Consider the following 27,340-nt stretch of genomic DNA (forward strand, 5'->3'; position numbering starts at 1 on the left):
TTTCCCGCATACCACCAGAAAGAGCCCAAGTACCACTAGTGGTACGCGTACCACAGTTTGAGAGTCACTGCTTTAGAGTATCTTAAAAATATTTTCTACTAGGTCTACATGTCAATATCTGGACAAGCTGAGGTCAGCCAGATGGTATTGTGATACACTCAGGGGGAGCATGCAGTGATTGTCCAGTGAAGAACAGACATCAATTAAAATGTACCAAAGTGAAAATGGTGTTTTTTTTGTTTTTGTCTTTTTTTGCAGTGACTATTGTTTCTGGAAGCAGGCTCGACTATGTTTCCGTTTAAGTCAACTTCACGCATTTACATGTTAACAAAACTACAGGATTTAAGAAGAGCTATCAAACTGTGAGGCCAGGCACTTTCTTCTGGTTGTTTGCTCATGAGCATTGTGGATAAACCTCTGGTCTTTGACAGGAAACTGATGGAAGGCAAGTGTGCTACACAAGCACAGAGATCAGTTATGGTCTGCACTTTGTGTTAATATTTAGTTAGTATTAGCAAGTAAACAAGCTTCTGTGGCTAAGGAGCAAGATGTGAAAACGGGTGTGGGTCACAATCAGCCAAGGTTTCAGGTGAACCTATTGTGAAACCTAGCCCCACCCTATTATGTGATTTACTGAGGTCAAATGGCCCAGGATGTGAGTGGGTGTTAAGGCGTCTGGGAAGGGATCTCAAAACTGGATTATAAATGGCATACAGTTAAAAGACAATCAGCTCAGAATCATAACATGGTATTTTTGGCTCTTTATCTGGAGCTTGTTAAACAATTGAGAAAGATTGTTTTTTGTCTTTTTTTGGCAGGGTGGGGGCTGAGGGGGTGATGCAGTCACTGTCTCTGTTTGCCTTTTTGTACTATGTATGCCACTGGACACTCATGGCAAACATGGAGACTACAAGTTTTTTTAGCGACAGTTTTTTCAAAGCTGTTTTTTGTCAAATTTGTTCACAACAATGTGTGTGGATTATGGAAACCAGTGTGTTTTTGCAAGAACAACAAACTCCCATATGCCTTCATTTAATGAGGCAGAGATGGTGTCTCAAAACTTGGCCAAATTAAAAATCTGCTTGGCTATTAAATATGACTGGGTAAGTTACAAAAAAAAAAGCTTCTTTTGTCATTTGGGTGCACATAATTCATTAAACAAAAGTGTATGGTCAAGGTTCAGATGCTAATTTTAGTATAGGGGAGTGCAAACCAAACCAGTAGTTAAAGAAACAACCTACACCCATAGAAAGCCTAAAGAATGGACATAGTCACCTCAACATCACTTAGTGGTTTTGAGCTCTGCATTTTAAAACTTAAAAATTAGCATTTTGGCCAAAGCCATGTTTTAACTTAACAACGTCATTAGCCAGACTTTTCTTCGGTTCCCAAATTCAAACACTGCAGCGTTACTGAGAGTTAAAATTGCCTCATATTCTTTCATCTCCAATAAATTGTTTAGTGTGGCTGCTCTCCTAAGTGTTACAATACAGTTTAAGATCCAAGCATTCATTAAAAAAGGAAAATTACAAGTTCAACAGTTAGAAGTTAGCAGGAAGTTAGCTTGCTAGTTTCCATCTAAAGATGATACCATGTTATGACCAGAATTTCTAAAAAACTAAAGCATGCAGAGCTGCTATCACTTTGGACATAAATGAAGACAGAAAAAGATGGAAAGCGAAACAGCATCAGTGTTTGTAAGGTTATTGAAGTAGAGCTAGCTGGCATATAATGGTGTGCTACCTGGTAGTTAGTAAGCTGCATACGTAAAGTATGGCAAAAATAAGGCAAAGACATGTATTGGCTAAATGGATCCAGCAGATCACAGGAAAAAACCCCAAGATCTCTGTTCAGAAGAACAACAAAGATGCTGCACAGCACCCTCAAGCTCCCAGGCCCGACGCTGGCATTGAAGCTCAAGGATATTAAAAAAAAAAGGCCTATGAAGGCCAAAACTGCTTTTTGTACAAGGCTGTAAAATTGCTTTTTAATGCTTCAAAGCTGAGGATTTTAACACGGTAGTCTCTGGGGACTGACTCCTTTTGGAGCTAGCCTCAAGTGGCACCTACAGGAACTGCAGTTTCTGGCACTCTGGCTTGGCTCCTGAGGTTACCATTTGCCCACAACACCTTGCATTCAGCAGTACAGGATGCCCTTATGAGCGACTGCAGCAAGCAGCAGCAACCCAGTTTGCTAACCATCCATCACTGCAGCACAGCCATTTACCCAAACAGCAAAGTGGTGTCAAAAATACTGGCAAAGCACAAACAAGGAAAGAAAATGTCCCCAAACTATAGCTGTGGAGGCGGCGGGTGAACAGATAAACAACTTTTCAAAGCAGGATTATGGTGCTGTATATGTCAAGGCCAGGATGCGTGGGCATTGACTCTAAATGTGGCACAGCAAATGGCGAAGGAGAGCTAAGCCAGCATTCAGGGGAGACACAGAGTAGCTGCCCAAACTGGCTTGTTAGGGGGCAAAGAGGGAACTCATCAGTGCACAAGATCACGGCTGACAGAGGAGCTTGTTAACTGTAGTAGGGTAGCCAAGAGGTGGCTCATTAGGGAGAAGCACCAGTCGCCTGCATGGGCCTTGCTGGCCTCACCAGATGGCTGTCCGTCTGGATGAAGAAGGTTATCGACATCCATCATTAACAAATGATGCGCAGTATATTTTTTGTGATGGAATAGTATAGAAGGCACTCATTGTGTGACTTTGTCACAATTTGATAACTGAAACTTTATATCATAGAGTGCCAAAGTCTAATTCACTGGGGGGAGAAGAGCTCTATTTCAGTTTATCCTGAGCTTCTGTTTTGCAAAGTTTGTTGGTGGCACTGAAACATAAATCCTGTTGCAACATTGCCCCCTACTGGTGCTACTGACTGGAACTCCAGATTAATGGAGGAGAGATACAATCAAAACGTGTGTTTTTTCCCCGTCACTCGCCCCTCAATGGACTCTTCACATGTTGCCAGCTGTCATTGTAAATAACACATTGTTTGCAATCACCCTGTCTTAATAAGTACAGCCCTCTTCAGCTTGATTATCCCACAAGACAAGTTTCAAGTGAGGGCCAATAAATCATTACTCGTCATTCACTGAAGGAGAAATACACGCTGCAGCAGCTACATCTATATCAGAAGTGGGACTCATTCATTTAGCCATTCTTTGCAGGGATGCTTCAACCAAGTAGCAGATGATTTATTTGCTTTCTGTCTGAACACATATCCCAAAATAAAGAGTATTGTTGCATGTTATTACTTTGAGGGTTGATTGAGTGTGAATTTATCCACTGCTGATGTGACTGGAAGATGCTGGTACTTAATTAAAAAACTGTGAATTCTGTAGTGAGGAACATCAGTGAGTAAGATGTAATAATTGAGGACGCAATCAAGCCATAGTGAGGTAGCCGGAATAATAAAGAGTTTTTTTCTCCAGACGACCACTTTTGTTTAAAAGAGCATTAATCATGGTTGTGCAACAGCAGCTATGAGAACTACAGAAAAAGTCTACTTTTATCTTGAGGGTTTTTTGAACAAAAGAGAATCATTATATATGTTAACTTTGGAAGCTGCACTTATACAGTTGGCTCTTGGTTTAAGGGAAAAATGTGATTGAGTCAGCAAGTCTGAAATCGTCCTCAAGTGCTGTCACTTCCAGTTAATTAAATCTTATACTAAGAAATTAAAATGAATTACTGGAAAATGATTACAAGCTATACCACATTGCAATTCATCATTTTATGCAAACTTTCCAAATCTTAACTAGAAATAAGACATCTTACAGAATAAATACCAGTAAATGCAAAAACATGTGAAGCTCGATGTGGTCAAAAAAGATCTGCTGAGTGTCAAACCAACATCAGAGTGGTAAAGAAAGGTGATATAAAATTATGAGCAGAAGTTTACAGACACACATCAAGGGCATGAAGGTCATGGCAAATTTGGGCTTTTGCTAATTTCTTTGAACTGTTCTTTCTCTGGGCTAGAATTCTTATACAGCATACATCTTCAATAACTTTCTAAAATAAGAACTGGGCAAACTTCTGACCACAACTCTAAGTGTCTTTGAAATTGGCATGGTTGCTAGCGCCAGATGGGCTGGACTAGGAATCTTAGTAACTGCTGACCTGCTCGGCTTTTCCCACATAACCGTCTCCTGGGTTTACAGAAAGTGGTCAGAAAAATAGAAAGTATCCAGTGAGCAACGGTTCTCTGAGTTAAAATGCCTTGTTGATGCCAGAGTGCTTTGAGTTGAGAAGAAAGTAACAGAAACTCAAATAACAACTTGCTGCAACCAAGTTATGCAGAAGAATATCTCTCAGTGTTGTGCCAATGGGCTACCACAGTAAAAGGCCGCACTGAGTGCCAGTCCCATCAGCTAAGAAGAAACTAAAGCCACAATTTAAACAATCTCACCGAATTGGACATCGGAAATTTGCCTGCGTGATGAGTTTCTGCTGTGACATTAAGATGGTAGGGTCCGAATTTGGCATAAATGTGAAAGCACGGTTCCATCATGCCTGTATCAACTGTTCAGGCTCCTGGTGTGAGGAATATTTTCCTGGCACACTGTGGGCCCCTTAGTACCAGCTGAGCATCATTTAAAAGCCACAGCCTTGCTGAGTGTTGTCGCCTACCGTGTCCATCCCATTATGACCACAGCGTACTTATCTTTTAATGGCTGCTTCCAGCAGAATAATGCAGTATGCCACAAAACTCTAATCATCTCAAAACTGGTTGGTGTGGTGGGATGTGGTGGAATGGAAGTTTCACATCATTGATGTCCAGGTGGCATATGTGCAACAAATGTGGGATGCTATCATCTCAACATGGACCAAAATCTCTGAAATTGTTGAATTTATCCCATGAAGAGTTGGGGCAGTTCTGAAGGCAAAGGTAAGTTAGTACTAGGAAAGTGCACCTAACAAATTAGCTCATGAGTATATAGCTGAAAATCTAGGTGAATTCGTTTCTCAGAAATAATCATTAGGGGAATACAGTATAAAATAAAGTGGAAATCCTCAGTACAAGGACTTTACAGCGGCTTATCGTTAACATGCTCGTATTAGGTCATCTTGATAACCGATACAAGCAGACAAGTAAAACTACTTCAGTTCAGCCCATTTTTCTAGATAGTGATTTATCCCTCCACTGTGTGCAGGCTCTGTAGGACGTTAGCACCTGACCAAAACTGGGACAATACTATAAAAGAAATTTTTGCTGAATATCAGGGGAGTATATGGAAGTATTAATTTTCCACAGAATGAGTACTCCAAGCCTTGTGATTTGTAAAATCCTGAAATAATATAACAAGGAAACGGTTGTAGCCGCTTGCAATCTACCTCGTTCACACTACTAATGTTCTGTCCAGTGGCTAATGTTCCAGCTGCACTCTCTTATGAGTGGGCATATAACAAACAGGTTCACCAAAACACCACTTAATTTACTGAACAGTGGGTACGAACAGGCAAAAGGCCCCTTAATAATTTGAAAGTTGAGTTCATGCTGCGAGAAATAGAACAAGCATCAGGTACATGTACAAATGGCTTCATTTAATTAACGCATTTCACAAACAGTAACTTATGAGACAAATGTACAGGAATTATTTTGCCATTTTATTTTTTTCCTCACATTATTGCTTTACAGTAAAATGCATTGATTGGATATGTCCAGTATAGCAAGACAATACATTCATATAAGTTATACAGATGTCCTCAGTAATGTTTTGTAGTAACTAACTTTACATTAAATATATTTTTAATCATTATTACTCTTGACAAACAACTCCCACGTCACATTGAGCTCACAGTGCATCAGGTCGCATTCAGTCAAATACACACCAGTTGTCTCAGTCTGTTAAGTGTGTGCCTGAAAGTTTGTGCACTTATTTTTCCCTACACAGGATTTCCATACAATCTGGATTTTCGCAAAGCTACAACAAATATGGCCTCTGAAGTCTACTTTCGCCCCTCCCCCCTTCTTCCATTTTAAAAAAAGAAAAAAAAGAAAAAAGAAAAGATCAGAAACTAAGGAGAATGGACGCTGTGTCCAACAAACAGATGAGCAGTGTTTAACCCTGGTGTGTCCTTACCACTTAAGTGGGCAAAGACCACAGCAACTATACACAGAAAAAAAAAGAAAAAGTTAAATACTGCACATTCTGAATCAACTCAAGTACAGTACAAACATGCCTTCTTCAAAGAAAGCATAAAAAATCTAAATTAAAAAAAAAAGAAAACAGCGGCTATGTATATATGTACAGAGTTGCCACTAAAAATGTTGGGAGGGTCAGAGGATTGTTGTAAGGTAGGTGACTGGCGAACTCCCTGTGTGGTCACCACCTCCAGCTGATCCACAGTCATTGAACCCTGACAGACTAGCAGCTTTTGGGGTGGGTTTGACTTCTTTTTTGAGAGAGAAAAAAAAAATCCTTTAAAGCCTGCTCTCACTCTGGAATTTTGAAAAGAAAAGGAAGGAGAAGAAAAAAAAAAAAAAGAAAAAAAAACACTGAGAAAAGCCATTCATGCCACCATCCTGTGTTCGCTGCTGCCCCTGACCTCCTCGAGCCAGGGTTGCCAGAGAGTTAATGCGAGTGGAGAAAGACGACAAAGGATTGTGTGTAAGAAGAGACACCAGACTACCCACAAAGCCACTGCTCCAGACACTTCCATCCTTTGAGTTCCTCAGCTGTCACAAACACACTTGTGAGCTCACACCAAGTACTAGTAGACAAACTGACATCACATCTTCAAGGTTCCCCCCCTCCATCCTTATATGGCATTCTTGCAGGGGGGAGGGGGTCCTTCTGTCACAAAAATTCTTTACATTGAGATTGCATATACAAGTGCCTGCTGCCAACAATGGGGCAGAGGGATATTTTCAACACTTAACACTCTCCACGAACATAGTTTTTAAGTCTCTGCGCCTCACTTGCGGACTCCTCACAGGCATTTTTGCATGATGTCAAAATGTCTGGATTGCAGTGTGGCTCGTAGCTGCCGTTTTTTGTAAAAGTGGGCAGGGCGGCGTCCGTTGAGACACCCAGAGGCCCCCAGCCTTTCGCTGTGCTGTGGAGGAGCTGCTTTAGATGTCCCAGCATGCACTGCAGACAGGTGTGCTCATGTTGTTAACGAGGTCCCGGTCTGTTTTAGAGTCCGGTGTGAGAAACGTAGCGTGGGCCCACACACATGCACTCAATGTTCTCTGGCACACACACACACACAGTCACACGGACACTTATACACTGAAAATACACACGCACATAAGGAAGCACTAGTTGATTCAGAATGAGAGGACGGCTGTTAAAGTGCAGTATCTACATGTAACTCAAAATCAAGAGACCATCACCATCTCCACCTCTGTGTTTCCCTGATAACTGACAGCTGTGGTTGCCCCCCTCTGCCCTGGGTAGAGGAGCTGCAGTAGTCCCTACTGGCCAGAAGGTGATATAGCAGACAGTGTTGAGAACCATCTGGTTTCTGTGCATTTTTTGTTTTTTTTGGAACAAATATCATCATGCGGATGCAGTCTCAAAATGAGAACGCCTCCTGATGAGAAAGATCGGATGCATCACACAGATGTGGAGCCAGTCGTCTGTTTTTCTTTCTGAACTTGTGCGGAGGGAAAAGTTGAATGACGCGTCGCTAAACAAAAATAAAGCTGGAGTGGAGTCGCCACTGCCAGCCAGTACCTCTGAGTGGTCAAATCTCCTTACAGCAGAAAGCAACAAAAAGCATTTCCATGTGCAATTTGTTTCAGTGAAAAACAGGCAATGTCCAATATTTGCAACAAGCTCTCTTCCATATTTCATACTAGACAAAACGTTGTCTTGAAAAAAATACAAAAAAAGTGTTTACAAATTTACATTGTGCAGTGCTGCATATGCATAACACCTCTCACAGTCATCGGATCTGGACTGCGATACAACTTGACACAAAGTGTCCAGACAAAAAGGTCTTTTTTTTTTTTAAGAAAACAAAGATTTGATCAAGCAGAAGAGGGTTGGGGAGTTGCACATGGCGAGTGAGTGAAGTGAAGCACTAACAGTAACTGCTCCCTCATGCCAAAGGCCATGCCAGGAGAGTCAGGTCCAAGCTGGAGGAGGGGAGCTGCCAAGGACAAGACCCTCCTCCAGAAAGCTGAAGAGCAAGTGAGTCTTTGGGTTCTTGGGTAATTGGTAAATCTTTAGGAATGACTTCAAGGAAAACTCTCCCTCTCTCTGTGAGGGTTTAGATTGGGATCAAGGTTTGTGGTTTGTTAATTATTTTTCCTTTTTTCCTTGACAGACTCTTTTGGTTTGTGGAAAGGCTTTGGAAATGGTGTGTGAATCTCTACAACGTGAACATTGAAAACACACCAACAATTAACAGGGGCACTTATGATTTCTGGAGGTCCCCAACATCTAAAGGCATGCTAGATGGGTAGAAAGATAGCAGGCGCACAGAGGAACTAAATACTTTACTGCAGTAACAGGCAATGCCCCAAATAACGGGCATTAAGGACCGGCACTGTGTGACAAGGAGACAAATTCGAGACGTAGAATGGCGTCCATTCTTACAGCTTACTGCCTCGTAAGTAAATTAGATTCATATTTGGGACAAAAGGTTTACAAAGAAGAGAGTGCAAAGGAGGAGGAGAACAGTCTGTGATAGGTCCGTGTTATTGTAGAAAAGAAAATTGAGGGTTGCTATGGGAGCCTTGAGGTTTTGGTATTCGAGGCATGCTGCTGTGCTCTACTCCTCCATACACATGGGAAGGTTGACAAAAGTGAAGACGTTGTATTCTATCATGATAGAGAAGCAGAGGAAAACGGCATACAGGACGAGGACGTACACGCCCAGCTTCAAATCCAGCCGCCACTTGTTCAAGTGTATCCCCAGCACCTGTGCGCACACACAAAAAACATCAAAAGGCTTGTTACTGAATCCTGAGCATGAGAAAAAGGATTTCAAACTCAATTTCTCTACCAGATAAAATGAAATTTATCATTTATGTAGCGGCATTATCTGTTTAGACAACCAATTAAGCAACTTTCACAGACAGCAAGTTTTATGTATTTTTTTGCTGGCACTACAGTAAAGAAACAATCTAGATCGCCTACACCTGATCAGTGTTTAAAGTTCACCATTAAGCAAATAGAGCTCTAGTTTCCACTCTTTCCTTTGTTTACTCACTGCAACGATTTCCACTCATGATTATGTATTTGTTTACATGTGCATGTTGAGGATTACTAATATAAAATGTGCTAAAATGGAAAAAGGACACACCCCCCAACAGCCAGAACGCTGCTGTGCACAATCAAGTGATACTGCTACAGAAAATCTATATGAAGGGGGACCACGCACACATTTTGTAATAACTACAGTTTGTAGAAGTAATATTTGTTTACCACTGACTGTGTGGGGACTCATGTATATTTGATGTCACACTGTGAAATTTATGAATGTGTCTGACTGGAGCTCAGAATTTTCAAAGGATATCACATTTCAGTTTATTGCCAAATGCAGCACAGGGTTATCACATTGTCTACATTATATAATTCTAAATATTGAATGAACCGATTATTACAGAACAGAGACAACATTAACCAAAGTGTCATCTTAATTCTGTAATATTACTTCAGTTTTATTTAAAACATACACAGCAATTAACTATATCATCTTTCTGGAAGAGAGGAGCGTGTGAACAACATGCAAGCATTTTATTCTCACCGTGAGGGCCACAGAGCCCAGGAGAAGCACCACCGAGTAAAGCAGCCCCCGACTGTTAATCATCACCTGAAACACAAAGAAGACTCATCTGCACGATTCATCTGGATTTTGGTGGTTTCACATATTTAATAGCACAGAAACGATCAAGTACAAACTGTTGTAGAGCAAACTAGCCTCTCACCACTGATCCATAGCTAACACACATGGTCTGCATCGCCCAGGGAACCCCAAGTCCCACTAGAATATCAAAGACATTACTGCCAATGGTATTGGACACTGCCATGTCTCCCAAACCTGCAAGAAAAGAGAGACCAAACAAAGTTTTTTAAAAACTTAAGTTTCCTCTTCTAGACTTTTGGGTCAAATAAAAACGCTTCACTTCCAACGATTCTGCTGTTCTGTAGCTTCTGGTATTCACGAGGGCCCTAACCTTATTCAGCGGGGAAAGCAGTGACGCATGCCTGCACCGTAACATCTATAAACAGCGCTGTACTATTTCCTCTTGTTCCTGTGATCTTGAGCACTTCTCCACTTGGAAAAACAAAAAAAACCTTGTGTCTATGTACAAAAGACAACTGACAGCTTTGAACATATACTGCACTAGTTTCTTTAAAGAAAAAAAAAAAGAAAAGAAAAAAAAAGCAGCATTTGCAGCTTCGCATTTCTAAATTCACGCCTGTATGCATGCAACACATACAGCTTCCATCTGTGGGTTTAATACAATTCTACATGTAAATAGATGACATCCTTTTCGCAAGAAAGGTGGGACATATTAAACATCAATGTAAAAGCTGAATGTTAAAGATGTTATATTTACAGAAGTGTCAATTATCTATCTGAGCAACATGTTTTTTAAAAAGTTGAGAAGGAAGGGCAACAACACTGGAAAAGTTGCTCATGGGGTTGTGTGTTTGAACAAACCACAAATAAATCAGAGGCAAGACTGGGCCCTTAAGTCCAGATGGGGATGGATTCATCATTGTGACAGAATGCAAGGGCAAATATTTCAATTTAACAATAACATTTCACAACAACAAAAAATGCAAAGAATTTAGAGCTTTCATCAAAAACTCTACAATGGAAAGAACAAATCGACGATCCAGAACCCTGATGCTTTCTCTGAGAGGTGAGATGAGGTCATGTAGCACGGTGGTTTTGATGCATGTTGCTAGCATACGCTTATTCAAATTTTCTTGTATGTTCAATATACTGTCATGGTAAAAAGTCCTCTTTAGGTCTTAAAATTAGGTAAAAGCAACCAACAATGCACAGTCATTTTTAACAAAAACAAATGAAGAAGCAGAATTCGGAAAAACTTTACAAGTCTTTACAGCATTGCTTCAGTTCATTGAGGTTTCCAGGCATTCATAGATGAACAGCATTTCAATAAGGCTGATGTCTAGACTGAGTCATTTTTGTAGATTTGTGATCACTTTGTTACATACTTCACTGTACACTGTTCCACAGATTGCCTCATATGCTACTCTAGAATCATTTGGGCACCTTGTAGTAATCAAGTTGAACATATACTGCTCTGTATACCAGAGGACTGTTCTACAAAGCAATTCAAAAAATACTCGGGCAATCTTTCCATTATCCTCACAGCCAAACTTGGGGTAAGTTAATCAAGATAAGTTGTCATGGTTACAGGGTTTTCACTGTACATTCACATGAGAGGGGTGGCACTGGCAACATCAATTACAATTATGGCTAAGTGTAATGCAGACAGAGCAGCTGCTTTTAGGATTGGAAAAGAGCCCTTATATGAATAAACTTGAGCCCATTTAAAAACCACAGAAGAGGTGAAAATACCTTGCCGAGCCACGATGAGACTAGCTATGCAGTCTGGGACGCTGGTTCCTGCCGCCAAGAAAGTAATGCCCATGATAACATCAGGAATTCCCAAAGTGTAGCCGATTATGGTCACCTGAAAGTATACGTGGGAGGCAGTGCTCAACAAATGGCAACACAAAGCAAGACAAAACTTTATTTAAATGTTCTTTTGATGAAAAATATGTTAAGCCATAGTATGAATCTTCACAGTCCGTTCAACATTGTTAGGAATGATTTCAGTTGACTGTGCTGTTGCTTATATGGTAGTTTGAGACACGGCAAGAACAGTTAAGCAAACACTACTGGTTATATTAACTTTTAGCCTCTTTAAAATCTATACATAAAAAAATATCAGCTCCCCAAATGAAACCAGAGCATCATCTTGTATCTAGGTTCCTTGGATTGCAAGTGTTAGCTTGCTCCTGACCAAGCTAGCTACAGGCCATTCCAAGCTAGCATGTAAGGGCAGTCCAAGATATTTTTAGGTTAACTCGTGCATTTCAGTCTTTGTACTTGTTCAGTTTGGTCTTTTTAAATATAAATTACATGGGTAAAATGCAACTCCAAGGCCCTCTCTTTTCAAATACAATTTAAAATGCCTTTATTCTCATAGCATAGTTGTGTTGTATTAAAAAGAGGTGACAGCAGTCTTAACCAAATGGAAACCTTTTGAATTTATAAATTGCAGGCTACTAAATGCCTCAGCTTAAAACAGGACTTTAAAAAAAGTAAATTAATTAACCTTATTTGCTTTTGTAGGTGCCTTCATGTTTGCAATTTATGCTGCTGTGGTTCATCAGATTTCATTTGGACTGGATTTGGAGAATGTTTTGGGCGTAAGTGTTCCTCTTTAGAAACAGCTGAACATTACATGAATACTTAACATTAAGGTTTCACTACTGATACATAAATCTTATAAACTTAGTTTTTCTGCAGTCTAATGTCTTGTCTTAGTGTCATGGTTTTACATCTGCGTGGCACACACAATGATAGTAAAGGTAGTTCTGATTCTGAATTTGCACAAGCAGATAGCCAAATAAGTTACCTTATATGCTTTACTTTATTAAAACCTTTAGTTAAACCCCTGGTTTGTGTTTTATTTTCATATTTGTATGATTGAATCGTCATTGCAGTCGACCCTCTTATAGCCCAGAAAATGTTTTCTTACAACGATGTGCACCTGAAACCATATTCAGGTGGCAGAAAACATTTACATAGTAAACCTTCATGATAAATTGCTGTCAGTTATTTGAAGACCTGAAGGACTGTGCATTTTATTTGCCCACAGCAATACAAATTCCACTTTCAATTACATAAAACACAGTTTACACCAATTTTCACTTTTCTGCTTTCATATTTAATAGTCTGGGTTTTTTAATCAAATAATTACTTCAGCAGCAGTCAAGCAAAATTAAAATGTTTCACTTCGTGCTTTGCAAATTCCTGATTTAAATGACTAATGCTACTGTATGATCTTTGGCACACAAATATTACACTCACCATCCAGACCATAAAGTAGGAGAAGACTGCAATCCAGACAGTAGACAGGATGAAAGAGAGCATGAAGTATTTCTCCCAGCGAGGCTTGGCACAGTTTGGGACGGTAAAGAACAGCAGCAGGAGCAGAGGCCACGACATCAGCCACTTCAACTTACTGCCTATACCCCCTGCAGTGAAACAACAGCAAGAGATCAAGATTGTCCATTTATTTTCGCCAGGCTTAATTTATAAAAAAATAAAAATAATTATTAGCTTTAGCATCACATGCCAACAAAAACAAATCAGTTCCGTTTAATGTTTTTTTCCATTGTTTACACCTTTTGGTGAATTCGGTCATTTTTTCGCTTTGACCTTCAAATTACTTGTGGTATACTTATAAATACACATCACTTACAGCGTTATATGAAAAACAGGCTCTGTGTTACATGTCTGCAACTGCAAATTATTCAGCTTAAGGTCACACTGAAAATAACTGTCTAAACTGTAGCTCCATTTGTGTTCAGTTCCTCTTTGGTTTTACTAGTGAAGACGAACATGTTGCCTCATCTGTCATTTACCACAAACACTGAAAGCATCAAGCTTCATTGCTTTTTTAAATGAAGCTTTCATACTGACAGAGCACTCTATTTTGAGGAAAAAGGTTTCAGTGTGCCTTAAAGCACCAAAAACTTTACTCTTCCATGTCATTTATAACCTAACAAGATGCAACACCAATTCCACCCACTTAGATTTGTCTGTTTCATGATAAATCAGGATAATCAGATTCAGTCTTTTCACATGAGCAGGCACTGACTGATAAAAGGGCAGCCCTGCTTAGAGATGTCAAAGAGGATAATCATTAGTTGGTATACAAGAACCTACCGCCCAATTTAAGCAAGGACATCAATAACTGCCGAAGCAGAAATAAATTCTTAAGCAGATTGAGCAGCTCCATCCAACTAAGCATTCCTCTGAGCACTAATAGCACCTCTAGTTTTTAAAAATCTATACCTACAGGAGGATGCAAAGCAAGTTTTGAAATATGACTGGCATGTCCCCAATTACACATGTTCATCAGGGAAATGCATCAAGCACGTACTTGGAATATGAAAAGGTGAGATGGTGTCATTTTCCTCCACCTCGCTGGGTTTGTCCTCTGGCACGTTTCCATTCTCGATTTCAACCTTCCCGTCGATCACTTGCGTCTCCACACCATTGGCAGCTTGCATCAACTTCTGGCGCTTTCAAAAGAAACAAACTAAGTCAAAGAGCACATGAGCGAACATGCTACTACTTCTGCTTTTAAAATGGATTTTGCTCCTCTAGTTGTACAATGAAATTATATAAGTGTATGATGACATAAAACCCTTCAGGGCTTCTTAGAAACACAAAGCTGAAAATAGTTCCCACCTTTAACCTGTAAAAGGAAGCTAAATCTAGTTACTGGAGCACCAACGGCAAGCTGTACCTCTGTAATGATGAGGCGACTGGCCATGCGCAGGCGGGTCTTGGGTCCAAAATGGCTGGTCACCATGACACGGAGGCCAGCCTCTGGGAACCTGAACTTTGAAGGGCTTGCATTCATGATCTCATCCACCATCACCACAGAGCCACGGCTGTAAGCTTTGCTAGGCTTGACTAAAGGGGTAGAAGCACACATTACAGCAATAAATACAAGACACAACCCAATAATTCTCCAAACCATTACAGCATATTAACAAACATCTGCTGTATAACTTTGCAGTCTCGAGCGCTATAGACTTCCAAGCCAAAATAAAGCATTACTGAGAGCTAAGCTGCCATTTAATTAGTGTCAAACAGTGCTGCACTAGACCATATTATATTCCACCACTCCCCAATCAGTGTGAAGGCAGTTTGATGTCAAATATATCAAGGAAAACCATCCCAAGATGAGGAATACCTTGCATCTACAAATCCGGGTGTCTTCCTTTTTGAAAAATCCATCATTTCTTTCAAGCTCTTTTTCTATTTTTCCTGTTGGTGCCTTTATGTCACCTGCTCTCTCAGTGACAGGGTAAGTGCTTCTCTGAATCCAATTGTAAGGTAACATTGTTGGTTTGGAGCACCAGGATGCCAGTTGTAGCACATACAGTTCAATTCGCTTCAAATGGGTAGACAGAAATATCAAATTTGGCATTTTCTTACAGACAATTCAACTCAACTTTTTAGATTATCCAATCATATTTAAGTGGATTTACAGAGATGAAAGTTTTATATAAAATTGTATATAACATTCTCCAATGTGAAACTACAATAAAGCTATATAGAAACTGAGGCGTCAGTAAATCACCAACTTGACATCAGACACGCCTGGAGACCAGTTGGTGCCCTCCTGGCAACCCCCGTTTGCCATGGAAACAAAATGTGTACTCCAAGGCAAACTACTTAGCAAAAGAAAAACCTGAATTTTAGTGTTTTTGAGAGTTGAATTTTATTTTTTTAAACTTGTTTTGATTCAGATTCTTGCATCACCACTTGGGAATGATGAATCCTATCAGAATTCCTCTTTCCTAAATTAGTTTTTGCACATTATGATATAAGAAAATAAAATTGTATGCCAGTTTTAAATATTTAAAACTGGCAACCAAGACTGATTTCAAAGGGTGCATCTTTGAACATGTAACCGCAGGCACCTTTGACTCAACTCGAGCTGTAACTTGGCTGACACGTTAAACAGTCAGTCCGCTTCAGACTTCAACTCGGCCTGCTTTATTGGCACCCAGCAAATCCACATTTGGTCTTTGCATGCAATTAGTACCAAGATTCAGTGTGTGGGGAATTAAAAGTTCTACAGTCCACTTATTAGTTTTACTCAGCCTTAATTTGACTTATTATACATGCAAGAATGCACATAAATTAAATGTGTAAACAGAGCTGGCATAAACATTTCCTCTTGTGAAATTCATTACCACTTCAGGAGCGAGTGGGTCTACACCCCAGAGATCAGCAGAAGAAAAGTATGCAAGCAGAAAGAACTGGCACACAGCAGCACAACACTGTTGACAATAAGCAAGAAAAAGTTTAGTAAGGCTAAACAGACAGGCATGTTAGCACTAATGCAGCCAAAGTAGGAAAGGTTAGGTCTCTCAGAAGGGTTACATGTCTAATTAAAAACCTTTGAGAGTTCAAAAAGAAGGAAGAAGTGGAGGACTGTGGCTATAAAGTACTGTAACATGACACCAATGGTATTATTTAACAGACTAATTTTTCTCCCAGAATAACCTGGAGACCTAAAACATCATGTCGTGTGACATTAAACTAATTTGAAAAGATTATTTTTTTTAACTTTATTATGTTGTTGCCCTTTTAAAACTTCATTTTGTGCCTGTTAAAAAGCTACACTTGGTTATCACCCAAACTGAGAAAATGAGTTTTGAAGGGGGGGGTTAAATTGTAAGACGTGACAAATCGTCTCTTGTGAAGTTTGCTTGATGTGCTTCTGAAGAATTATTAAACGAAATAGTTGACATTTTGTGAAACGCATTTTTGATTCCACTCATGTCTTTATGCCAAATACACTCCCCACCCACTGGTGTACCAGGTACATCTTGCTAGTCAGAGTTGCTTCAGTTTTTTGACTGCGCATCCTTGATATGAATCCTTGTTCCGCCGCATCCCAAAGGGACTGAGATCTGGTGACCGTGGAAGCCATTTAAGTACAGTGAACACATGTTCAAGAGCAGTTTGAGATGGCGTGAGTTTTGTGACATGTTGCAGTATCCTGATATAAGCAGTCACCAGGAGATGGGTACACTGGTCATAAGGGGATGGACATTGCCAGCTACACTACTGAAGCAGGCTGTGACATTTAACATTCTTCTGCAAACCCTGGTTTTAATGAGCGGTTATTTGAGTTGCAGTTCCCTTTCTATCAGCTCAAAGCAGTCTGGCGATTCTCCTCCGACTTCTGACACCCAAAAAGCATTTTAATCACAGAACTGTAGCTCACTGGATATTTCCTTTTTCAAGTCTCTGTATAACCAGTGTGGGGAAAATCCTTTCTTCACCATTCTGATGCTCGGGTTGGTCGTCTTGACCATGTTTACACGCATAAACGCATCAAGTTGCTGCCATGTGACTGTGATTAAATATTTGCATTAACAAGCAGCTGAACAGGCGTTAATAATGAAGTGGAAGGTGAGTGAATGTAGGTACAGCTGGAATAGCCTACTGTTTTCCAAGAACAAAGAGGGCAGATGGCTATGTGACCACTGGCTAGCAGTTTTAGTTTGTAGGCTATAGCTTCATATTCTTATGAGTGGTATTTATCTTCTCATGTAACCACCAAGTTGTAAATGAGTTCATTTCACAACATGTTTAACTACTCTTCTAGGCATATTTTTAAAAGAACAAAGCAGAAGCTCAAGCATTTCTGGTTAGTTAGCCAAAAGGAAGCAAAGATCAAAGCCACAGCCCTTTTATAACAGGAGGAAATACCCACATTCTTCCATAGGATTAGCCACGTTGTTGCCTTTTCAACATACAGTCTCTCATTTAGCAGAGACTAGTCATGGGTACGCAGCCTGTCTGATTAACCTTACCTGGAAGTAAAGGCGATGACGGGTCGTCATCCCAAACATAGCCATAACTAGTATTACCGTCCTCCATCTCACTGCTGGCTGCCGCGTTGCCATTTGCCACATTTTTTTTGTTTGACTTTCCCATGAAAAACTTCTGCATGCTGGAGTTGAATCTAGTAAAAAGATTAAACATAATACATGAATCAGAGAGTGCAGGAGAGAAAAAAGCCACAAGATTTATCTGCAAATGGGTTTATCAGCTTTAGATGAAAGGCACCAATTTGTTTGAAATATAGCACGTATTAATTAGCCGGAATAATCCTCTTATTTCTCCTATACAATTTACAACTCAGGTGGCTCACTTTCTAATAAATATCAGCGCATTACATTATACATAATGAGCTGTTCTGCATTGGCATAAGAGAGAAAGAAAATATCCCCAGAAGACAATAACAAGCTTTTCAGCCTCAGACTCTCAGCAGGACCATTTGAGTGCCATTACATAAAAATGGATGACAAAAAAACCACAACACCGCTGCCTTTGAACATAATGTGCGTAGAGGTTACACTGGCAGCATTACAAGAGCTACTCTAGCCCCTCGGCACCTTTGGAAACATTAAAAATTAAAATTGTTTGTGATTATAGGCTGCAGTTTGCAAAAGAAGATCCAAGGCTATCATTTTTGTTTTTAAAATTTTTAAAATTGTGCTTTCTGTGTTGCTTTTTTTCCCCTCTCAAATGAACTCTGAGTCTGAGGACAGAATGGGAATAAAAGACTACCTGAGGACATCAATAAAAAGCCCTTCTAGTTAAACACGACATGTTCGGGGCAAGACATTTGCTCAAACATTCAACAGGTAAAAAGAAGCTTTGCGCATATAATTACAAGCCGATGCACATAATTCATATGTGTAATATACCATAGTGCATATGAATAACCTTTAAACACAATCTTAGCTTTCAAGGACAAGTAACACATGACTAATTACATCTAATTTAACAAATCCTTATAAGTGTTAAAGTATTTATAGTGATTTATTATTCTTACATTTTATGCACCTAACTTCTCCATGCTGTCATTTAGCAGCATGCGTGCCACTTGCTTGTGAAAAATCACAGCCGTGCACTACAAGGTCACCTCAGTGCACAGATTGTGCTATATAAAACCCACTTTATTCCATTTCAACTGGAATAACATGACAGCATATCCTAGAGTAAGCACTTCTTTCCTCCAAATGAGAAAGAAAAGGAGTGATCTGGTTAAGCCTGTGCTCTTAGCCACTGCAGAGGGGGGAAAAGATTAAACTCTTTTATGGCAGCGAGAGAGCAGACTGCTGCTGAGTGTAACACAGATTACCAGCTGGACAGAGACAGCAGCACAGGACAACCTGGTTGGCATTATTCACTTTGGTCTGGAAAGACAAAAATTGAGTGCAATGGACTCCAAAATCTGAAATGCCTCTCATTTTTTTTCCCCCCTTTCTCAAGACAGCAACCTATAAATAAAGCTAAAATTTAGACACACATTAACACTGTTAATCGTAATTTGAGCAAGTTTTTCTCCACAAAGCTCCCGTGTTGAATGAGCTTGTAACACTAGTCAGACAATGCGAGTAGCTGGAAATCCGCTGCTCATTTGTGCGCGCACGGTTGGTTACGCAGGTGTTAGTGCATAAGAGCGTGAAGCAGAATGTGTTATCATGATACCAGCCTGATTCAGCAAAAGCAGCTGTAAGAAGAATTTGCAAGACTCACTTCATGACGAGGATGTATCCTGCATACATGAGCACCAGCACCAAACTCTCCCACCTGACGGAGATACAGGATGAGGAATAAAATTAAAATGGCTCGACTTGTATATAAGTTAAATAGAAGTTCAGTAGGTTATACGTTTTAGCTTATAAAGCTTCGAGGTATTACATGACTGTAATACAGCGGCCCCTCCCACTTGCTTTTCAAACCTGCCCCATGAGGGGAAGCTAATCAAAAGAAAGATGTCTTAAAGAAAAGCAAATAATGGGTGTACTGAGGAGCTACACCAGGGACGTCAAACTCATTTTACAGCATCACACATACAGCGCACTTTGATCTCTAGACCGGTAAAAATCCCATCAAGTTTAGATGCACATTCAATCCCTGCGATATCTCAAAAATAAGGAATAGACGTGCAATTTCAACATGATAAAGACACGCTGCTCTATTTTAATGAGAAAAAAAATGTTAAAGTCACCACACCTTTCTGGACTTTAATCGTAAGAAATAAATGTGTAAAATTATGGGGGGAAAATGAATGCAATAACAGCAATAAGACAGTATGAAGCAGAAAATTTTTCTTAATTCACAAAAACAACAACAACAAAAAAAAAAAAAAACGTGTATTAAGAAAGACTGTGGGTGAGGTTTTCATGAGTAAGACGACCTGAAAATCTATGAAAATACAATTAAAAGTCCAAACTGTACGCTCTCCTTCACATTTACCAGTAGGCCGGATTGGAGTGGGACGTTTCCGGCCCCTGGGCCTCATGTTTGACATCCTTTGTCTACACCAAGAACCAATGTATAACAGCAAAGGATTGTTGCAAACTGAATCAAGCAAAGCTGTCCTAACTGAAAAGAACTGAAAAGTTGGAAAACTTTAAACAATCTCACTATAAATATGGTTAAACGCACAGCTTACCAAACTATCTTCTCATCATAGATGAACTGAAAAATAAAAAGAAAACATTTTTTAGATTACAGCACAGTCATGGCAACTATTCATTAATAAAAATATGTAATAACTTACTGCAATCAGAGCCACAACAGCCAGGATGTAATAGAAGGAATCCCTGAAAACAGCCCACCAGGTCAGCATCACCACCTAAGAATTCACAGAAAGTATCTTTTGAGTTAGTTAACATATTTGCAGAACACTTTCTGATTACACCTGCAGTTTAGTTCTCCACTTCTCCACTAAAACCAGTTCTAAGAAAACTGAAGCAGATGGCTTCGTTTCCCCTCAAATGCTACACATGTGATGCTCTGCAGTCTATAAATAAACAGAACGATACAGCCACAGCAGTAAGTCACTCCTCTCTCTCTCGCACACACCTGTCCAGCAAAGATCCCGCAGACACCAATGATGCATAGGATGTTGAAGACTGCTGAGCCAACGATGGTCCCCACCCCCACATCACCGTGGGTGATGAAGACACCTGCACATAAGGAGGCAGCCAGTCAGAATTAGTGGTGACACCGACCATCTGGGAACGTCTGAGTGGGTGCACATACTGCTTGTATGTATGCATGTGTACCGATGACAGATGCAAAAAGCTCTGGTGCAGAACTGCCAGCTGCCATGAAGGTGGCTCCTGCGACATCTTCACTTAGATCTAGTTTCTGCAGGAATTAAGCAAAGATGATGGTTTTACACAACACCGTAAAAGTGTAACTTGGGAAGACAGGATGACAACCACATACCTCACAGATCTTCTCCAGTGATGTCACAAAGTATTCATCACATGTTATAGCAAGCGCCAGAAACATGTAAAGAGCCTGGAGATGGGAAAAAAAAAAAAAAAAAAAAAAGAAGAAGTTACATTTGTAGAATGCCTCTGTGACAAGGGGCAAGGATATAGTAAATAAAGTGTGCATGGGCTTAACGGATACATCCCTAAATGTGCAGAAATTAGCTGGGTTAATAAAGCACTGGCTGCTAAACGACAGCTGAAGGGGAAACTGCTTTAAATTTTAATATCAAATCAGTGGTCAAAAAAAAAAAAAAAAAAAAAAAAAAAGCTGATTTACCTTACACAAAAAATAAAAATAAAATAAAAAATGTACAGGATCGGAATACTCCCCACCACCATTCCTAACAGGCGGATGGACGATGTATAAATTATAGATCGTGTGTGACATCATCAGGGCCTGGCAGCTCTGACAGGCGTGCTCTGCTCTATGCTATCCACAGGGGGCAGTGCAGGACTGCAGTGTGAGCAGACCCTTCACACATTTACTTCTCAGCAGTAAATTAAGAATAGACAATATTAGTTACATTTAAATGTTTAAATTGAAGCTCAGGACAATTAAAGAGGTTATGAGTGTATTGTCTTGACTGCAACTCAAATCTCAGTTTTGAAATATCACTTTTAATCAAATATGCTCAGACATTTTGAGAAATCCAGCAGTGATAATGACAGAAGCAATAACACAGTATGAGCTGCTCTCCATATGTAAAATATCCCATTTCTTTGTACTAAGGAAAGCTTAAGCAGGAAGTCCAGTTTATACACTGATGCTCAAAGCAGCCCTCCATCATTATATCTTTAAATCCAAGTACATAAAAAGTTCAAAAGACACCCTAATCAGAGCCTAGTCCTCTTATTAAATTTAAAAAAATAAAATAAACAAAAAACCCACTTCAGAATTCCTGTGACCCAAATTTTAAATTTCACTTCACAAACTCCAGTCCTGGGTGTGTGCATTCACAAGTGCATAATAACGAGCAACTCTTAAACTGTCTTTATGCAAAGTCAGAGGAGCACAACATGACTCACTGCAGGCAAAACTTTTTAATATAGAATAATAAATAAAATACATTAAAATGCACCTGCATTCTTATGAATGATGCCAGTGTTTAAGCTTGGACCAAAAATACAGCACTGGCATATTTATGAAGCTTTCCATGCACACTCCTGAGCAGGGACACTTTTATGACATACAGAACCATAAAATGAAATGACTGCTTCAGAATCTTACTGTGTGCATTCGACACATTCAAAAGACAGTTTGACTATATTAAAAGTCTGCCCTATTAATGCAAATTGCGTTTTATATCGTTTCCTGTTAGAGTTTATAATTTGGTAAACAATCTTATTACAGTTGGACACAATTCAAGGGTACTTCGCAATTTTTGCATTCAGATCTTTCAGTGTTTAACTTTATATTAAGTCAAATAACATTTTTTTAAGTGCCCTTGTATGTCACATTTTGGATCATCATCAGTTTTTGCAACCATCGTTTGCAGTTGAAGTATTTGTTATTTTTCTGCTTGCAGCAGCTGTACAAATAGTAAACAGACACTGGAAAAAGACAGTATTTAAAAGAACATAGCACTGATTTGGCATTATAGTAGGGCAAAAATGTGACATTTAGTTTTAAGCTAAAAAAAAATAAAGTTTATCATGTTATTCCCTTATCCCCTTTGTTCTGAGTATATATTAAACTATTTGAGTTTGAATTTACAGATATATTTGCAGAGAAATGGGTGCATACTTATTTTAAATAACATGCTCTTGAGCTAAAGAAAAGCACCTCTGATCAGTTTAAAATCTGGCAACTCAAACATGCCACCATAATCTCCCTCTTAACTTTCAGGCTTTGAAAGCTGAAAACAGTAGTCGGCTATGTGAAAAACCTCCAAATCTTCCTACAACCAAATGAGTCACCGACTGGAGACTGAGGCGATCTGTTATGCAGGTGCAGATTCTTTTAAAAAGTAGTCTTACCGCCACAATGTGCAGCATAATGGCTCCACTCTTCCGTTCATCGTTGGTGAAAAAGTCGTCGGGGAACTCGTGTATTGCTGAGGAGAGAAGAAATGTCACGGTCACCACATATCAGCAGCTTGACTGCAAGGTACACGTCACTGTCCTACCTTCAGACGGCTCACACTACACAACACTACGACCATGTTATTTTTTTTTTTTTTCTCCCTTCCTTCCCTTTCTCCTTGGCTACCTAATACAGAAATGTGTCTTCCATGTTTAAAACTGGGCAGCTTTGAGACTGTGCAAATTAAATAGTTTCTGATCACTAGCATCCCAGAACAGCTTTAAGGAACAGGAATAGTTCAGGCACAGGAATAGTTCAAAACACCTACAATATCACATCACTAAGGAACCAATTATTTCATACCTACTCAAGGGGGGGTGGTCTCAATCATCACATCCTCTTATGATGTGAAAAGCTCGGGCTATAATAAGAGGCTGAAGTCATACAGAATTACAGCAAGCAGGCAGAAAACACTCCCATGCTGAGGACTCGTCATTCATCATCCAGAGCTCCAGCTGGACCGCAGTGTGATCACGATACGAGCATAAGGCTCAGATAGGGGAGCACGGCCACTCCACAGTGCACCTGGCTGCAAACAGAAGCTAGCCATCTCCCTGACAAGAATAGCATCTGTGGGGGGGAACGGCCTCTGTCCGACCCATCCCTGCTGGACCTGAGCTGCAGGTTCACATCCAGCAACAAGCCTGCAGTATTCCAAGTGTAATACTTAAAAAACTAGAGCATTCCCTGAACTATATACTGCAGGTGGGAGGCTAGACTGAGTTGGAGCAGTGCTTGGAGTAGATGCTAACACATTGATGTAGATCAAGGGTAATATTTACATATTTTTATCCTATTAAGTTTAATACATTAGCAAGCTAAATACTTAATTCAGTAATTAGCACAGTACAGGTGAGACTGACACACAGTATGAAAAAGCCACCGAAATTGATCTTGAGAAGAAAAATTAACAGACTAAGTGTTATTTAAGGGACATCCATGCTGTTGAAAACAGGGTTTTGCCCCATTCATGGTTCTGTGCCAGTGCTGTGAGCACTTAAGCCCCACCCACCCGCTGTTCAAACGTTTTGTTTGTGAGGGACAGCCAGTCAGAAGAGGGTTGGGCTAAAGGCTCATGAGGAAAGAAGGGTAATGTTTAACTGTGAATCAAGCTAAGCTACTCCAGTAGAGTCCAAGAATTTAAGGGAAAAAAAAAAAAAAAAGGAAGTGGAAAGTAGTGCGATATAGGCCGAAATTAAACAAAACAAGTAAATGTACAAAATTTTTGAAGCGATTATTTTGTAACAGTTGATATATTTCACTGTGGAAGTGAACACTATGGGTTGCTAGTGAAACTAGGGGAGTGTATGAGAACATGGAGGCCATCATTTGGATCCTTTGACTGAAATTCAGAGCAAAAAATTTCAATCTGCATAAAAGTGGTGCTTCAACTTACAGACCATCCCTACAACCTAGAATTGGGAAAACATCTGACTGGGTTACTGCAGTGCAGTAATCATTACTCTATTCTTCAGTAATTCAAATAAACAGTTATTGTTAAAATAAAAAATTAAAAAAAAAAAAAAAAAAAAAAAAAAAAAAACCACTACAATCCAAGCCTGCAGAACAACGCTGTGCAGAGCAGAAAATAAGGACAAAATTCGGGCTCCTGTCACATGTGGAGTCGTGAAGTGGAACAGTGCTCACCTGAGACTTGTCAATGCATCTGTCCCAGTCTCACAGACGTCTTTTTGTAATGATATTTTATTGTGTGCACATGTGACCGAGTTAGCATTTGAAAGTGTGCACAGGGAAAATCAAATGCTGTGCAGGATGCAGTCCAAGACCTCTTAATCAACTGCGTGCTTCCTTCCTTTCATTTAATTACATCACATGACTGGTAATGTTGGTTCATTATGCATCGGTGTGTCGTACAATAGCTCCCTTTAGTTGCAAAATGAAAAAAAAAAAAGCCATGGCTTAAAGAAATTACTTGCAAATTAATCAAACCTCGATTCGTAGATTTTTAATGTGGATAAATGCACCTGATTAGATTAGTATACATGATAATAAAAAGCTGATTAACCTAGAGTGTAATATAGACTATAACATGATGTATAATGAAAAACTGAAGGCGGCATTGAAATCTAACAGTGGCATTGACTATGTCAGGAAGCTTTAGCTCATTTCATTTCTGACAGCTTTATATGGCATATGAAGTGTACCGGAAAGCTGGCTGCCTCGAGTAAACGTGCAATCAATTACAGGATTTGTCAGCTGTGCCCTCAGAGGTGATTGAAAACAAACTTATGCCTTATGGCTACAAACATCATTCTAGCTGTTGAAGGTTACCCATTAAGCTTCTGAAAAACATGGAAAGGTGTGAATTTCTTGCTCTCCCAGTCCTTCCATGTTCAGTTGAAACAGTGAATAATTAAATAGTTATTTGGTGACATTGTCTATGTCCTAAATATGAAATCAGCTCTGGCACGGAGAGCGTTTACAAAAAAATATAAAAAAAAATTTAAAAAAGGAGGTGTTTAAAAGGGTGCTGGCACAGTGACCGCAGAGATGACAGGTAGGCAGGGGTCACCTCACTCCCTGTAAACATTTGAGCAGACAGCGTCTGCAGGGTTCGTCTGCATCTCCTCACAGCAGAGGTCAAACAGGATGCAAACATGCTTCCACAGCCAGTTCCCATATAAGGCCAGAACAGGATGTACACACAGGGGTGGGACAATGCACACACTGCTTTAGTGATCTTCTCAAATGAGGTCCATAAATAGAATGATAAATATAATCACAGCTAAAGCAAGTGGGTTTTTCCCTTTAAAAAAACAAAACCCAAAAAAAAAAGTATACAGAAAATGAGGAAACAGCTTGGGGTGATGGATTACTGAAGTGTACCGCAAATATAAAATGTTTACCTCCAGATCTAATTTAATGATTTTAATCAAAGAATGAGACGATGTTTGCAGCTTACAGCTTCACAGTTTAAAAACCGTTTTCATTATTCTTGGTTTACTTCACTTCATCCATAAAAAAGCAACAAAAAAAACAAAACAAAAAAAAAAAAAAGTGTCACACTTCTATCTTCAATTGCTCATTTTGTACATCCAAGAATCCAAATCCACAAGATTCACAATCCACAAAGTTGCAGAGCTTCTTTTGTTTGCTTTTGAAACATTTCATATAATTGTCTGTTTGTTTTAGTCTTTTCCTTACACTTTCATTCACTTATATTTAAACTTATAAGCCATGATCAATTACCAAGTTGATTGATTGTGGAATAAACCACCAAGACAAAAATATTATTAAAAAGATAAAAATGTTCAGTCCACTTAATGAGATCATGTCATTCCCACACACCTGTTCCCATATAAATTCAGTGTGGTGCTTTGGGCCAGGGTAACTTATCTTCCTTTTGAAATGAACCTAATCACAACGTTATCATCTTCCAGAAATTTGGCCATTTTTAGCTGCAGATATATAAATGTTATTCCATGGAAATTGTAGGTTGGTTTAGTTGCTCATAAATAATATAAGTACTGAGTGCCTTGTGTCAAACACTTTCATCTGCTGCTTTCTGACTGAAACAAACTTTTATATTTACATTGTGTATCTAATATACACCCAGCTGCCTTCACATCTGCATCTTTTCAGAAAATACTCAAGCAGCTGGAGGGCGTCAGCAATCTGCAGCAGACGACTGAACCCAGCATCACCAGTTCTCTCAGTCACGTCTTTAGCACCGTCCTGCAGCACAGCATGAAGAGTTTGGGGGGTTTTTTGAAATGCACCACATCTGAAGCCATCAAACAGACCTGATGAGGCATGGCAGCATGCAAGCCTCCAAACAGCTCTGCATGTGGTCCCACGTGAGACACTGGGCAAGCACTGCTGGTCTAAACATCCGCTGAGGACTGAAATGCTCTTCAACAAGCTGCTCATATGCCTTCTTTAAAAAAAAAAAAATAAAAAAAAAAAAAAGGATGCTGCTGTGTTGGTATGGGGTCTGATGTGGCTGACAGCAAGGAAATTCATACTTGGGTTCCAGTGCTCTAAGAACTGCTGGTCCTCGAGAGCAATTTCCTTCGTAAGTGCTGCTGTCTTTTTTTTTTTAATGTATAAACGCAGAATGGATCATCGCTGTACATTTTCTCTCACTTCCCCAGTGTTTGCTGCAAAGCTGATGTTGGTTTAACGAGCCATTTTTCACTCCTGCACAGAGCATAGACGG

General features: G+C 39.6%; 1 protein-coding gene across 2 annotated transcripts in view; it reads right to left on the reverse strand.

The window, feature by feature from the left end:
* Positions 1 to 5,598: 5,598 nt before the first annotated feature.
* Positions 5,599 to 27,340, reverse strand: part of slc24a4b (solute carrier family 24 member 4b) — a 34,857-nt gene continuing 13,115 nt past the window's right edge. The window contains exons 3-17 of one of the 2 annotated variants that reach the window (XM_005475001.4): positions 23,055 to 23,131; positions 21,028 to 21,102; positions 20,862 to 20,946; positions 20,659 to 20,762; positions 20,354 to 20,428; positions 20,246 to 20,271; positions 19,324 to 19,377; positions 17,646 to 17,740; positions 14,495 to 14,664; positions 14,126 to 14,261; positions 13,048 to 13,214; positions 11,527 to 11,641; positions 9,896 to 10,008; positions 9,715 to 9,780; positions 5,599 to 8,886 (exon numbers count right to left, since the gene is read on the reverse strand). In XM_005475001.4, the coding sequence (XP_005475058.1) occupies positions 8,737 to 8,886; positions 9,715 to 9,780; positions 9,896 to 10,008; positions 11,527 to 11,641; positions 13,048 to 13,214; positions 14,126 to 14,261; positions 14,495 to 14,664; positions 17,646 to 17,740; positions 19,324 to 19,377; positions 20,246 to 20,271; positions 20,354 to 20,428; positions 20,659 to 20,762; positions 20,862 to 20,946; positions 21,028 to 21,102; positions 23,055 to 23,131 (1,508 nt within the window). In that variant the 3' untranslated portion in view covers positions 5,599 to 8,736. Of the gene's footprint in view, positions 8,887 to 9,714; positions 9,781 to 9,895; positions 10,009 to 11,526; positions 11,642 to 13,047; positions 13,215 to 14,125; positions 14,268 to 14,494; positions 14,665 to 17,645; positions 17,741 to 19,323; positions 19,378 to 20,245; positions 20,272 to 20,353; positions 20,429 to 20,658; positions 20,763 to 20,861; positions 20,947 to 21,027; positions 21,103 to 23,054; positions 23,132 to 27,340 lie in introns of both variants that reach the window. The other variant, XM_025899137.1, reaches the window with a different exon arrangement.

The sequence above is a fragment of the Oreochromis niloticus genome, linkage group LG15 (genome assembly GCF_001858045.2).
Source record: "Oreochromis niloticus isolate F11D_XX linkage group LG15, O_niloticus_UMD_NMBU, whole genome shotgun sequence".
Taxonomy (NCBI): domain Eukaryota; kingdom Metazoa; phylum Chordata; class Actinopteri; order Cichliformes; family Cichlidae; genus Oreochromis; species Oreochromis niloticus.